Here is a 14,691-nt window from a genome sequence, read left to right as displayed (position 1 = left end):
CTTATTAAATAACCACTAAATATCCATGAATCCTCCAGAAATGGGACACGTGAATACAGTGAAAAGAGACACAGAAAATGGCTACAAGCCTACAAAATGGCTATGCATAAGATAGAAAATCCTATCCATTTCACTAACAACACTTAAAGGGAGTGAAAGTTTTATGGTCCCTGAATTACTGTTGGGGGGGGGTGTGGGGTTGGGGTTAGGCCAGGAATACTGCAACAAAAACAAAAACATTTTTAACTAGACACTGATAATAAAAGGTTTATGGTGTGTGAATTACTGTTTGGGGAGTTTCACCAGGCCAGCAGTCTTATCTGTGCTATAGATGTCTCACACCTCCCATTCACATTCACACATAAATCCTCGTGAATAATTTAATCCTCCATTGAAAGTGTCAAAAATTGACATAAATTTATATTCCCAAATTCTTCTATGGCTTTGTGACTTCAAACCACCCTTCAATATCTAAACTAATTTGGGGGCCTTTATGTTGGAGAAACGGGGCAAAAACTAAAAACCAGGATGAGATCACATTGCCACACAATTAAACAGAGAAAGACTTAATTACCTGTGGCCGAGCACTTTTCTTGTCGGGGTCACAACTTAGAAGATATGAGAGTTATGATATTGGAGGGTCACAAAGCCATAGAAGAATTTGGGAATATAAATTGATAACTTTTGACACTTTCAATAGAGGGCTAAATTCTTCGCGAGGATTTATGCATGAATGAGAAGTATGAGACCTCTATAGCACAGATAAGACTGCTAGCCTGGTGAAATACCACTTCAACAGCAATTCAGGGGCCATAAACTTTCACTCCCTTATCAGTGTCTAGTTAAAAATGTTTGCAGCATTCTTTTTAAGTCAAACCAATCACATTCATGTCTGTGCCTTGTCATAAGTATGTATAAATATGCATGTTCTTCGGATCTATTTTGTTTAAGCCTGAAAAAGAACCCTGCGTTGGTTCGGAAGCGCACTCTAACATAATGTATTTTTGTCAGCCATTAAAAGGTACCATATCTACAAGATTACGTGGTTTCTCTCGCTGTGAATAGGACATATAATGTAAAGTCATGTTTTGCAACTTTGTGTGGAAACGTAAATATATAATTTATTTATATATTTTTTTTAAATAGTATTTACTGTGAAATATTGACTAGCTTCTGTACACACTAATACAGTTCAATGCAAAAATGTATAAATAAAGGAGGATAACCTATAAAAAACTGATTTGCTAAAACGGCTGGAGGCAATAAATACTGCAAATAAAGATAGAGCCAAACTAACTGAATAGGACCAAGAGGAAGCTTGAAAGCCAGAGATACCATATACTACCATATTTTTCTTCCTCTTTCATTCCCTAAATCCGGATTCCCCAGTTTTATGCCTTTTTGCTGACGTACACTACTGAGGCAGGACTTACCTGAGCAGCCTGCTCATCGCTGCAGAAGAGTTCTTCCTTGTACCAGCGTCTTCTCCTGCTTTTGGGAAGGGATTTAGAAACGCCAAACACTCTTCTCCCCACTCTTCCTCCTCCATTACTTGCTAGCAGCACGGACCATTTATGCTACCGGGCCTCAGCTCCTGTTCCAGTTCATGCCAGCAGGAGGCAGCACCACTGTGTGATGCAGCCAGCTACTGGAATAACTATAGCTCTCACACTGCTGACCCGCGGGCTCCCTTCTTCCCTGGACACCTGCAGCTATACCGGCTGCAGAGGTGTTATGTCCACCCCTGGTCAGAGACCACCATTTGGGCGCCATCAAAATGTTCTTGTTTTTTAGCATTGCATGCTATATACTTGTTTTCAGTGGCAAACTAATTAAAAAGGCATATCCATGAACCGTACAGACTGACCCTGCGGTCCTCTTTCTGCTTCCAGTCTTTTTATCATGGCTCCTCTTCTCTATATGTTTTTACAGATGATAATGAAGGTAGCAGCAGCGATACAGCACCACTCTTCCAAATGGCTGGGGATGGCAAAAACACAGATGACATAACAATCCCCATGCTGTTTTTATTCAGCAAGGAAGGAAATATTATTCTTGATGCAATTCGTGAATACCAAGAAGTGGAGGTTCTTCTCTCTGACAAAGCCAAAGACAGAGGTAATCTATTAATGTATATATGTATCACCACTAGACAGACTGCCTACTATCGATCAGCTGCTGCGCATGGATAAACACGGACAGGTCTGCAGCCCCCTATACTGCTGAGCGATGGAAAGGGCAAACTAACTCAACTTTTGTCAAACATGTACTGTAGGCTTTCCTTTAGTGATAACATCCGAAGGGCATGCTGATGTCACGTTTCACCTTGCGTCCAGGAGTTCACTCGGTCATGGTCTACATCTAACATCCCCAAAAAGGGATTAGGACATAACTCCTGGACAGAAGCTGGCTCTGCCATTGTAGAAGTCTGCTGAAATGGAGACCAACAGGTCTGAGTTTTGCCAGGTTTCCATTCATTTTCTGCATCTTGAACCTGAAAGAATAACACAAGCCATCATCGAAGAGTTAGTAGCAAAGAGGTTCTAAACTGGGACTCTGGCATGACCTATAGGTAGCAGAGTTGATGATAGGTTTTGTTGCCAATTAAGGTTAAAGTTGTGTAGAATCCAAATGTGCTCAATGTATCCGAATTAGAACCAGCAATAGAACGTGTTTCGAGGAATGCAGACCTCTTCATCAGACAGCTGAGTATATATGGATCATGTGAATGGCTTCTTGGTCCAACAGGTCCACTTGTTCTGAGTGTGGCCAGGAGCGAGAGAAAGCTTTGGCACTACTTTTAAATTGCCCATGTGCATATACCCTTAGCTTATTGACACCCACTCTCCTTTGGATACTCCAGTTATACTGGAATATTACTAATAAATAAAATGTATATATTGCTAAAATAGCAGAGGCAATAAATACAGCAAATATATAATTATTATTTTTATCCCTGCAAGGAGCTATTGTGTAAACTTAACCATCTGCACCAAGTAACATCTTTGCTATAGCCATCCTCTTCACACTTGACTATACATATTACATATCAAAACGGCAAACTGATTTGAGAACTGATTCTTACCTTTTTTTTTCTTCTTTTTGTTACATTTATGAAATTCACTCCATAATAAAGAACTCTTAAATCCAAAAACTGTATTTGAACATTTACCCAGGTTTAAAAAACAGTCCCAGGGCCTATGAAAACAAATGATGAAAAAATCCTCATCCAGCCATGGATTTTCTAGTCCATACACTTTGACTAAAGGGTTCTGTTGAAATCTAACTAGTATTCTGTAACTCTCCGATGGTTTACTATGTCCATCTGGATTTTGACATTTTTTAACATATAATCCAATTGCAAGATTTTATTTCGGGCTCCGCCTTCGAGATTTGGCTATTGTGCATGAAAGGCCAGCTCTCCATTCCTTGTGTATTGACGTAGCAGAGTGCATCGCTTGGCTATCTCCATCAGCCCATAGAAGTGATGAGGGATACTGAATTCACATTTACCGCTCCATTCACCTGGTGGACATGGGATGCGTCTTCCTCATGATTGCAGGGTCCCCATGGTTGGAACCACTGGCATAACTATAGAGGATGCGGTTGCACCCGGGCCCAGGGGCCTTAGGTGGCCCATAAGGCCTCTCTTCTCCATATAGGGAGCCCAGCACTATGAATAAAGCATTATAGTTGGGCGCCCTGTTACAGGTCTTACATTGGGGCCCAGAAGCTTCAAGTTACGCCTCCGGTTGGAACTTCAGCAATTATACTTGTCCTGTGATTGGGTGATAAATTATCTTCATGGGATAATCCCATAACGGGTCTGTCAGGAAAATCTATTGAAAAGGTTATGCTATAGCCATTTAACAGATACCTGTGCTGAATGCCATACAGTGGCATCCGTCATCCAAAGGCTAACAGTATCCCTTTTAGCATATACTAGTCTCTTAAATGACCTAGTGGTATAAAATGGTGCTATGTTATTTAATACTTTTTTTTCTGTATTATGAGGGGTCTAAAGTGTGAGCCCTGTGGACATGTGTAGCATGTATGCCAGGGGGATGTCTGGTGAACACTATAAATGTAAGCAGCTGCTCAAATCAACAGCCACAGTTTACTAATTATATTTGACACTTCACAATTCCATAGTTGTTTCATTTTTCTGTTCCATCATATGGGTCTGTTCTATGACTGATCCCAATGACCTCCTACAGAATGGATTGGTAAAGTCGCTGATTTGTATTGAATATGTTGACAAGATGATAGTTGACTACCGTTTTTTAGAAGGATAATTCGCAGGTGACGACTAACCTCTAAGTTACAGAAGACCACTTTTGTGAATCTATTGTCTCCTGTTGCTGACAACCCTGAACATTTCATCCTCACATTCTGACTGTTAATATTCCAGACTGTAGTTTTTTCCTTAAACAAAATTGACTTTAGGGCTATATTTGGTGAAATCTGGGACCTCTTCATGTTTGGGCGTTTCTTATACGTACGTGTAAGAAGAAATCCCTTTGACAAGTCCTAGATCGTTGTGATACTACTCCAAGCCTTCCTCCATAGATGCCAGACTGTCACTTTTTTTCAGATTAAAGAGAATATATCCACCTGTTAAATGCGGTGGTTTTTTTTTTTTTTTTTTTTTTGTGATGGTGGATTTAAATTTTTTCCTTTTACTTTATTATAGGGGCAACCATATTGCCTGAGCTAACAGCATATACCGTATATACCGGCGTATAAGACGACTTTTGAACCCCGAAAAATCTGCTCTGAAGTCGGGGGTCGTCTTATACGCCGGTAATACAAAAAAAAAAGTGTAAAAAAAAAAAATCATTACTCACCTCCCCCGGCGTCCTGTCGCGCTCCGGCAGGATGTCGCTCGCTCCTCGTCCCCGGCGCAGCATTGCTTTCTGAATGCGGGCTTGAAATCCCCGCCTCCAGAAAGCTAATACACACGCCGTCAGCCAGTTACAGCCATTCAATGACGCAGCGGTTTTGTCGCAGTGCGGATATGCAACGGCGATCCACGGCAAAACCGCAGCAAATCAACCCTGTGTGAACCGAGCCTTAGTGTTCAAGTAGGAGTCTACAACAATAATAAAGTTGTCACACAAGAGGCCATCCCAGAAAGGTGGAGGTCACACAAATATATTAGACTCATTCGGATATCTGACACTTTAAACTAACGAATGAAGTTTACCATAAGAGGAATCTGACCAAACATCCCGGTAAAGATAAAGCTGAGATCATCTGCTAAGACTGGAAGCCCATTTTTCACATAAGCAGTTTTCATTAAGCAAGTATTATTTCTTCCAACGTAGGTGGGGTTCAGTTTTTTAGTACGTTGCGATTTTCCAACTCGTAGCGATTATGATCTGTACAATCGCTGTTTTGTGAGTTAGTGGACATGTAAGTAAATTGACAGCAAGGCTTGGGCTGGAGTAAGGATGATGATATAACCACTAGAGATGAGCGAGCATACTCGGTAAGGCAATATACTCGAGAGAGCATCTTCGTTTTCGAGTACCTGCTGGCTCATCCCTGAAGATTCAGGGGGGCTACGGGGGTGAGCGGGGGGTTGCAGAGGGGATCGAGAGGGAAAGAGGGATCTCTCTCACTCTCCTCCCCGCACCCCCCCCTCCCCCTGAGTCTTCAGGGACAAGCCAGCAGGTACTTGAAAAAGGCGATGCTCTCTCAAGTATATAGCCTTACGGAGTATGCTCGCTCATCTCTAATAACCACACATTTTTGAAAGGAGATCCTATCACATCCCGTAATAACGTAAACTGAGCTGCAGTGCCACTATATGTGAATTTTGATAAATTGTAGTCCGCATGTGGAGTAAACTACCATTTGTATAGGAACTTTCTGGAATACTCCAAATAATTTATATAGCTTTTTTTTTTTTTTTGTCTGTCCTTTTCACACATGGTCAAAAAAATCCACTATAGACAAATTCACTACAAAATCCACATGTTTTGCATCCAGATTTTGATGTGGATTTGCAAAGGGTAAAATACGCAGCAGATCCATACCAAAATCCACAGTGTGTTTGTGGCACATTTTTCAGCTACATGTGAAAGTGCGTTAATCCTGCCTGTGATGAGGTGACTACCGAAAAGTGGTCTCTACCGAACAGCAAGTGTCAGACTATTATGAGGCTGGGCGGCCAGAGGGGAAAACAAAAAACTGCAGGATTGTATTTTTTCAAAAATAGGGACATGGAAATTTTATTTTTAAAAAAAAAAGAAAGCTTTTAAATATATTTATCAAAAAAACCTTACTTGGAACAGGTTATTTTCAGATGACACATGTCTCATATTGATGGTACTATATCTAGAGCTGGTTTCAAAATTCAATTTGAGGTTTTTTTTAAACGTTTTTCCATAGGCTGCACTCTTTAAACAAAAAAAAAATAAATATATATATATATATATATATATATATATTTGGATGGCGCAGATCAACCTTTCAACTGATGGCTGTCATCAGCCGGTGTCTCGTGCTCTTTTGTATGTATATTTAAAAAAAAAAATGGTATAAATTGTCCTTTTCGAGCCTTTAAAATCTTTTAGTGTATAGGTGACCTTGTTGAGGGATTGTTGGCTGCGGAGTCGAGAGATTAATTCTATGTTCTCTTCCTCCTTAACTGCTGCACTTGGAATTTCAGCAACTATTTTTAAAGGTAAAACAGTTCCAAACTCCATTATTGAGAGCAGTAAGTACTTGCATTTCTTTGTGACGTAAGACTTTAAGCATGTTGATTTCGATTAAGATGTCCACATGGTGTTTCATGCTACTTTCCACCATCCCTAATTAAAATGTATGGATTGAGGATTTCCACATTAATTCTGTTGGACAGCAGAATTTGTTGTCTCATCTTGATGTTTACTAAAATGTATGCTTTAAAGGAACATTAGCCACTACCCACTCCAGCCAATTTTGGCCTATGTGACCAAGCCCAATCACTTTATTTGGTAATGAATCAATAATGGCGTTCCAAAGTTAAGTCGCTCTGAGATTTGTTTTAGTTTTGACACATTTTACTTTATATCTATGGTCAATTTTGTTTGGTATTTTTTGTGTTAGAAAAAAAACCCTAAAGTTTTAGAAAATATTTGGGAAAATTTAGCACTATTCAAAATTTGCTTGTAGTACAGATGGTCCGCACACATACACTCTGGAGGGTTAACTTTTTATTATCTGTGCATTCCTTAATTCCAATGTACCTTTGGGTCGACACAGAAAAGAGAAGTTGCACATTTTTTGCAGCGTTTTAACGCTAGAAGCTTGCACTAAAAGTGTCATAAATGTGCCCCTACATGTTCAAGGGGGTTGTCCAGGCATATAACCCATCTACATGTTGGATAAGTATCTGATCGGTGGGGGTTTGTTTGCTGCGAGCCCCACCAATCATTAGAACGGGGATTCCGAGTGTTCCCAAATAAACGGAATTCTCGTTTCACATGTGCTCCTACTACTCCATTTATTTCTGTAGGACTGTCGAAATTAGGGGAGTACAAGTGACCACCGCTACATTCATTCGGTAGCATTAAGGTCTCCTCTTCTCAGTTGGGTCTTAGCATTCAGGCAGTCATTGAACAGATATCTTTGTATCCTGTGGATAAGCAGATAAATTCATGTTCGTCGGACAACCATACTAGGTATCTTCCTGTAGATATTTTCAAGCTTTTATGCCGTATCTATATTTTTAGCCAATTTTCCCCATCCTCTGTAAAACCTACAGACCCCCGGAGTCAGTGCAGGTGCCCAATGTTTAACTCTGTTTATTACATAATGTGAACATATTGCATAATGAGCATTATTTACCTAATCCTGAAGGTTTCGTTTTGTCAAATTGCCTCTCCTAGAACATTCGATATTCATTTTGTTTTAACCTTTTTCTTTAGATTTGGAAGGTGAAAATGGAGAACAGAAATCGGTAGAAAATGATTCACAAAAACAAATTTTGAAAGAACAATCAATACCACAGGAGGAGTTGGTGAACACAAAGGACTCTGAAGGCGACTCCTCACCAATATCCCAATTTGATGCTCTTCATTCCTCACTCAGAGACCTTTCTCATAATCCTACAAATGGAGATCTTTCACCGAAAGTTAAGCAGCCGGACGGTGAAGATAACCAGAAATCTGTAGAGAAGTCAAAGACTTTATCAGAAACTCCAGAAGAATCAAAGAATGAGCGGTGGGACAGTAAAGTTCAGCCAATAGAGTCTATATTGGCAGATTGGAAAGAAGATATTGAGGCATTTGAAATGATGGAAAAGGATGAACTATGACCAAAAATATTTCTCAGAACACCTGTATACATTATGGAAAGGTTATTACTTGCCTTCCCTAAGGGAAAGAGCTCATTGTGAACAGCTAATCTGAAAGCGAATACTTGGCATTGTAGATTCTTCAATGGATGCACAGTCTCCAAGGCATGTCCATTTCAAATGTCCTGTTGGATCCTGTGACTTTTCAGCTCAAAAAAAAAAAAAAAGTAAAGATAAAATATCTATTTTTCTGATGATCTACAAAGGGCTTTGTATCAGTAAGAAAGTGAATGCCTATACTGTGTTTTTTTTTTGTTTTTTTTCTTTTACATCAAGCTTCATTATCTTCACTAAAATTGAAAACTAATGTGGCGTACAGTACATGGTTAGGTTTATTTATTAAATATTGTTCATAACCGGGTCACAGCCACCTTAAAACTGTCGTTGGAGTTTATTAGATATGGATCGAAACCTTTGTTCGTTACTACAGGGATTTCAGGCTTTGCTATTGTCCAGTAAGCAATCTTTGGACAACCATGCAATAACACAAGTGGATGTGGAACTTTAGGGACCAGTATTTTTCGCAGTCACTTCTTTAGTATGTCACCTGTTTGAAGCCATATTTTATTTTCGTACGTGGTAATTGAAATCCGTGTTTTTCATAACGTCCCTTTTGCTTGCCCTTCTTAATCAACACTTTAATACATTTTTGGGGCAAAGGTATTTTTAATACAAGACTTCTGAAGTTCTTTAACCTTCAATAAATGCATCCCGTTGTGAATGTGTCAGAGTGCAATATTTTGTGTCGGACACAAGCGGAAAAAGGAATTCGATGAGTAGAAACGCTCTTGTAGAGGCAGGGGTACAGTTTGTTTTCTAGGTGTTCGTCCTCTTATCCTTGCGTGTCTTGCTGAGCCTGTATTAAACATCTAATTGTGTGCATAGCATTGATGATAAAGGATGGTGCCATCCAAGCTGCCCCATCAATGTGAATTTTTCCGTTTTGTTAGGTTATTGGCAAATCCTTTTAGCTTATTATTTTAGAACCACTAGAATGTTCTGCTTGTTTACTGGGCTGTATGAAGTTGTGGAATCCACCGCTGGTCCTTATATAAAAAGGAAGTTGGTGATTGTGATCAGCCGGCTGTTCAGTTTAGATTTCCATTGTTCTTGCAGTTATCATTGTAGAGAATTTGAAGGTGCGATGTACGTGGGGGTTTGAGTTGTGTTCTATTCTAACACGCGGCCACATCAATTTTAAAAGTGAATCATTTCAGCTTTAAGGCCATTTTCTTGACCTGACCGTATGTAAAAGCTGACTTATTGCCTATCCTAGATGCCGAAGCTAATGTTATGGTTGCTCTAACTTTGATGGTACGTAAGGATTTAATCTCCTAAACTTCCTGTTCAAATGGGACGGTCCCCATTGTACGTACATTCCCGATCTCTCGCTTCTCATGTACTGTTCTCCACTCTGAACCTACACATTCCTAGCAGGCAGTCCTCTGTAGATGGCGGACAGTAGGGACTTCTAACCTCCCACTTACTCGTTGATACATTTGCTCTGTGTGTTATGAAGATGCTACAGTCTAACATTTTTATCTCACCTTGCATATTCTGGATTAAAAGTATTTTCTATCAAAGATTACGAAAATTCCTTTAATTTGGCTTTATTGAGACCTCCTCCATAGATGCTGGGTAATGAAATCAGATGTTAAAAAAAAGTTAGTGTTCAGACTAACCTCCGTCATGTGTTTTTCTAGTGTCGTCTTTGGAAAAAGTTTAGATCTGCTTCAACTCTATGCTGGAAACAGCTGCTTGACTATTGGTTGTAGGATTTTTATATGTATAAGTTACATAATGGGGGATATTCATAAAGCCTTTTACGCCAATTTCTGGCATAAAAGTTGTACATTTTTGTGTAAGTGGGGATTTGCGCAAAAATTTTCAGAAACTGGCATAAAAGGCCTTATGAATGTCCCCTGTTTGCAACTTCAGCTTTTTGCATGAGCATTGCCAGTTTTAGTTTTAAACAATTGGGTGGGGCTTGCCATGAGGGGTCATTGCCACCCCTGTACTGACAGATTTATGTATAATCAACGCTGGGTCGGGCCTGGAGTATATTTCTTTGTAGGTGTACGGAGATGTGCCTAATGCATAAAGAGGCACTTACCTCTTCATGTATTAGTATAATTTTCTCCAATGCACCTAAGACTGGCTTTGGAAATGCCAGGCTTGGTAAATTTTCCTCTAGTGCTTTTCACTTTTTTCCCCCCTGTTCTGGGTGTTATCGCCTTAAAAAAAACAAAAAAAAAACCCTCCTCCATTTTTTTTCTACAATACATATCTATGCTATTATCTTTTTATGATTTTTTTTTTCTTACAGAATTAACACTACATTTTAGATTGTTGCCTTTTTTTCCCTGTATGTCCTTCAGGACAACGTCTTGCATGGTGCTGTTGATCTGTTCCTATGGCCCTGCGTACTGTTATTGATTGGCATTTACACTGACAATGGCCACACCTGGATAATGCGCTTGCCTCTCTGTTCTGCCTGCTTCTAGCTGCTATGCCCTTTCAGCATGATGAGTTGAGCCAGCAGGTTGGCTGGCATGCAGTTGTACATCAAATCAATGTGTAATACGAGTCAAATATTTTGCCTAATTCTAGGTTTTGCTACACTGTAATGTTCCACTCCGAGTGGGTTTAGTAGCATGCACAGATTCAATGCCTTCCATTTCTTTTCATACTACAGATTACATTAGCGTAAAGGCTAATACTGTACATAAAGCTTGTTACTGCCACAAAAGCCAATCTCCAGTAACTTCGTCTTTTTGATATTGTGTACATAAGTCCTGTTGAGGTGGTAAAGTATGTACATAGTTGAGGTTACAAAGAAAACTCTTATCTACCTCAATTGGTTTAATTCCAGAAAGGATTGTTAGCCTTCTATATGAAGTCAGATCTGTGTATCTGTTTACATGACATCAACAGGATGAGACATAAACTAATGGATGGTTTATACATGTGAGCTTCTTAAAGTTCTAGAATTAGATGAGCATTAGATTTCTTTTAGTCAAATGTAGTAAGATATGACAACTTAAAGGGGTGTTCCAACTGAACAACCTTTTCTCAAAATGAAGCTGCTTGGGTAATTAGGAATGCAGGAACGGTTTCTCCAATTCTCCATTTCCCCTAGCTGACAGCTGATATCACCAGAGGAAGCTGTATGAGGACACTCCCGAGACTCTGCAGGAAAAATGTAGTATAATATTACACTAGAGATGAGCGAGCATACTCGCTAAGGGCAATTGCTTGAGCGAGCATTGTCCTTAGGGATTACCTGCCCACTCGAGAGAAAAGGTTCGGGTGCTGGCGAGGGTGACAGGTGAGTTGCGGCAGTGAGCATGGGGAGCGGGGGGGGAGAGTGGCAGAGAGATATCTCCCCTCCGTTCCTCCCCACTCTCCCCCGCAGCTCCCTGCCCGTCGCCGGCAGCCGAACCTTTTCTCTTGAGCGGGCAGGTGCTCGCTAAGGACAATGCTCGCTCAAACAATTGCCCTTAGCGAGTATGCTCGCTCATCACTATATTACACCTATTTCATTAAATTGGCAACCATGTATTACATGGGTTTTGCCAAATCCATTGGATATTTACTTTATAGCGTTGTTAGTCCATAGAAAGGGTTCTGAGCAAAAGGCTATCCTTTCCTCTCCGACATATGAAAAGGGTTTGCCCAAATGGGACAACCCCTTTTAAGCAGTACATATGTAACTTAAGTCAAGATACCAGTACATGACGTAATGTAATCATTAAATAAGAAATATTAATCTAATAAGATATGGTAAATATTTTCTGTCATTTTGTAAAATAAGTCATGGTTTGTTTTACACTCATTGTCAAAAAAAATCAAGCACCTAGAATGAGTTGTTGGAAGCGAATGAAACTTCATTGGTGTGATTTTAATTTGATATAAGCATGGAGCCATACAGGTTCTGCATGGTATTCGGCAGCATATTTGCTGTAACTGAGCATCTAGACCAACAACCTATGAGTTTGAACAAAGTTGGCATCCCCCATAGTCCCATACATGTTCCATTGGTGATAAATCTGGCAACTAGGCAGGCCAGGCCATAGAAGTGTGGCAATATTGTGGAGACATTCTTGTGACATCCTTGCTGTGTGCGGCTGAGCATTATCCTACTGGAAAATGCCTCTAAGAAGCCCTGCCATGAGAGGAACACATGTGGATGCAGGATGTTCTGTAAATATCACTAAGTTGTCATTGTCCCACGTACCACTACTAGGGGTGACCTACTGTCGTATGCCATGGTTCCATGACCATCACACCAACAGTGGCGACAGTGTGCTACTCCACAGCAAAGGCATGATTGCGGCACTCACCCCTAGGTCTCCAGACATGAACACAACTGTCATCCGTCCCCAATCGAAGCCTGGATGAGTTACTAAAGACAACCCAGTCCCACTCTATAGCAGTCCAGTTTTTTGTCATACACGACACCACTACAAATGGAGGCGACGGTTGATCAGTGTCAAAGGCAGTACACATAATGGGTGCTGTGAGACCAAATATACTTCTGTGTCTGTTGGAATAATTTACAAGCACTTGACCGGAGTCTGTAGCAATGGTGCCACCTATCTTTGGAAATAGTTGGAGCTAACTCATGCTTGTTGGACAATCTGATGATCCTCTCTACTGGTGGTTTGTTGAAGGCATCCTGAGCACTGTCACCTTGAATGCATGCTCTCACGCATTCACTGATCCCAAGACCTCCTAACAGTCTGGTTAGAATAGCCCAGGTGGCAGGCAACTCGTTGATACCACCATCTAGCTTCTCACATTCCAATAATGTGCTGCCTCTCAAATTGAGTGAAATCTGGTGGTCAACAAGCTCTACACAAGCGGAAAAAGAAGTCCAGTACACTCAAGTGGCCTCTGTGAGCCTTTATAGGCTGAGGGTGGAACCACTTTTAAGGGCTTCAGGTGGTACGATTGTTCATCAAGTGACACCAAAACTGATGTAACTGCATGCTCCTCCTCCTCCTAGGTGCTTGATTTATTTATTCTTTAACTGTGTACTTCCTAAATGAAGATGCACTAGATATAAATATACAAGTATTGATTGTGTGATCCTTTCCTCCCCCCTCCCTTTACTCTTAACATTTTTTTAAAACCCATTCATTTCAATGAAGAGATACTATGCATTTCATGCCATCTCTCTGCTGAAACCAGCACAGGACATGATCAGTCGTCGAAACATATCCGATTAGATCTCAAAAGTTCTAACGAGTCAGTACCCTTTAAACAGACATACACATTTCCCATTAGACCAAGGTAACGCTTACTTTAAAGCTAACTTCCTGACAATGTCTCTTGGTTGTCATTGAAGCATTCCACGATGATAGATTTTTTGGATGCATTGGCTAAGTTTGGGTCTACCATCTTTTAACATCTCTTCCTAGTGTAGATACTGCTTGCCCTTTATCTAAGAAGACTTTGTGATGCAAGGAAACCTATTGCGATTCGTGGAATCCACAACAAAATTGACTTATAGAAGTACAGCCAAGTTTGCCTGATCCCTTTTTAGGGTAATTTAAACCATAAATTGTAAAGTTATTTCATAGATTTGTTTGCTGGCTGAGGGTTAATTCAATACTTGAGCCCCTTGATAGTTTTGCTGTGCTGTTAATGATTCTTTACCCTTCCATGGGGTTATATAGTGGTTAGTCAAAGTTGAGTTTTCTAAAGCCTGCATTTCTAGCATTATCTAGATTCTGTTCTTGAGAATGGCATGTTTTAATTTCTTGCACTCTCATCTTGGACCTAACTATAAGAACATAGTTTGCAGATTTACTTAAGACATGCAATGAGAATCTAGTAGTCCCTTTCCTCCTCGTAAAGCTCGCCAAGTTCATGCGCATGAGTTTACTTTTCACCTTTTATATTTTATAAACAGTAGGCATTTTGTTTGGCAAAACATGTACAGAGGCACAATATTATGTACTGTAAGCCTGGTTTTAAAGTGTATATAATCCTTGTGTATATATAATTGTGTATTTGACTTGATTGTAAAGATTTAATAAAGTACTGTAAATATTCTAAATCTGATTTAAGGATTTACACTTTCTTTCCAGATATGCATCAACCCACAAAAAGAACCTCCAAAGAGTAGCAAGTCTTCAATTAGTTTGGCCGCTTTCTTAGGGCTTATTCCGACGTGCGTATATCGGCTGGGTTTTCACGCCCGGCCGATATACGGTGTCCCCCTCTGCAAGGGGAGGAGGCGGGCCAGGAGCAGTGCACTGAGCTCCCACCTTCTCTCTGCCCCTCGCCACTGTTTGCAATAGGAGAAGGGGGGGGGATCCAACTTCCACCCAACCCCTTCC

General features: G+C 40.3%; 1 protein-coding gene across 1 annotated transcript in view; it reads left to right on the top strand.

Moving 5' to 3' along the window:
- The window catches only part of EDEM3 (ER degradation enhancing alpha-mannosidase like protein 3), a 67,357-nt gene extending 52,944 nt beyond the window's left edge, over nt 1-14,413 (top strand). Inside the window, exons 19-20 of the mRNA XM_066597091.1 lie at nt 1,933-2,118; nt 7,917-14,413. Coding sequence (XP_066453188.1) covers nt 1,933-2,118; nt 7,917-8,305 — 575 coding nt within the window. The 3' untranslated portion in view covers nt 8,306-14,413. The remainder of the gene's footprint in view (nt 1-1,932; nt 2,119-7,916) is intronic.
- The last annotated feature ends 278 nt before the right edge of the window (nt 14,414-14,691 follow it).

Source organism: Eleutherodactylus coqui, chromosome 3, assembly GCF_035609145.1.
Source record: "Eleutherodactylus coqui strain aEleCoq1 chromosome 3, aEleCoq1.hap1, whole genome shotgun sequence".
In the NCBI taxonomy this organism is placed as follows: domain Eukaryota; kingdom Metazoa; phylum Chordata; class Amphibia; order Anura; family Eleutherodactylidae; genus Eleutherodactylus; species Eleutherodactylus coqui.
This window is presented reverse-complemented; position numbering and strand designations above follow the sequence as displayed.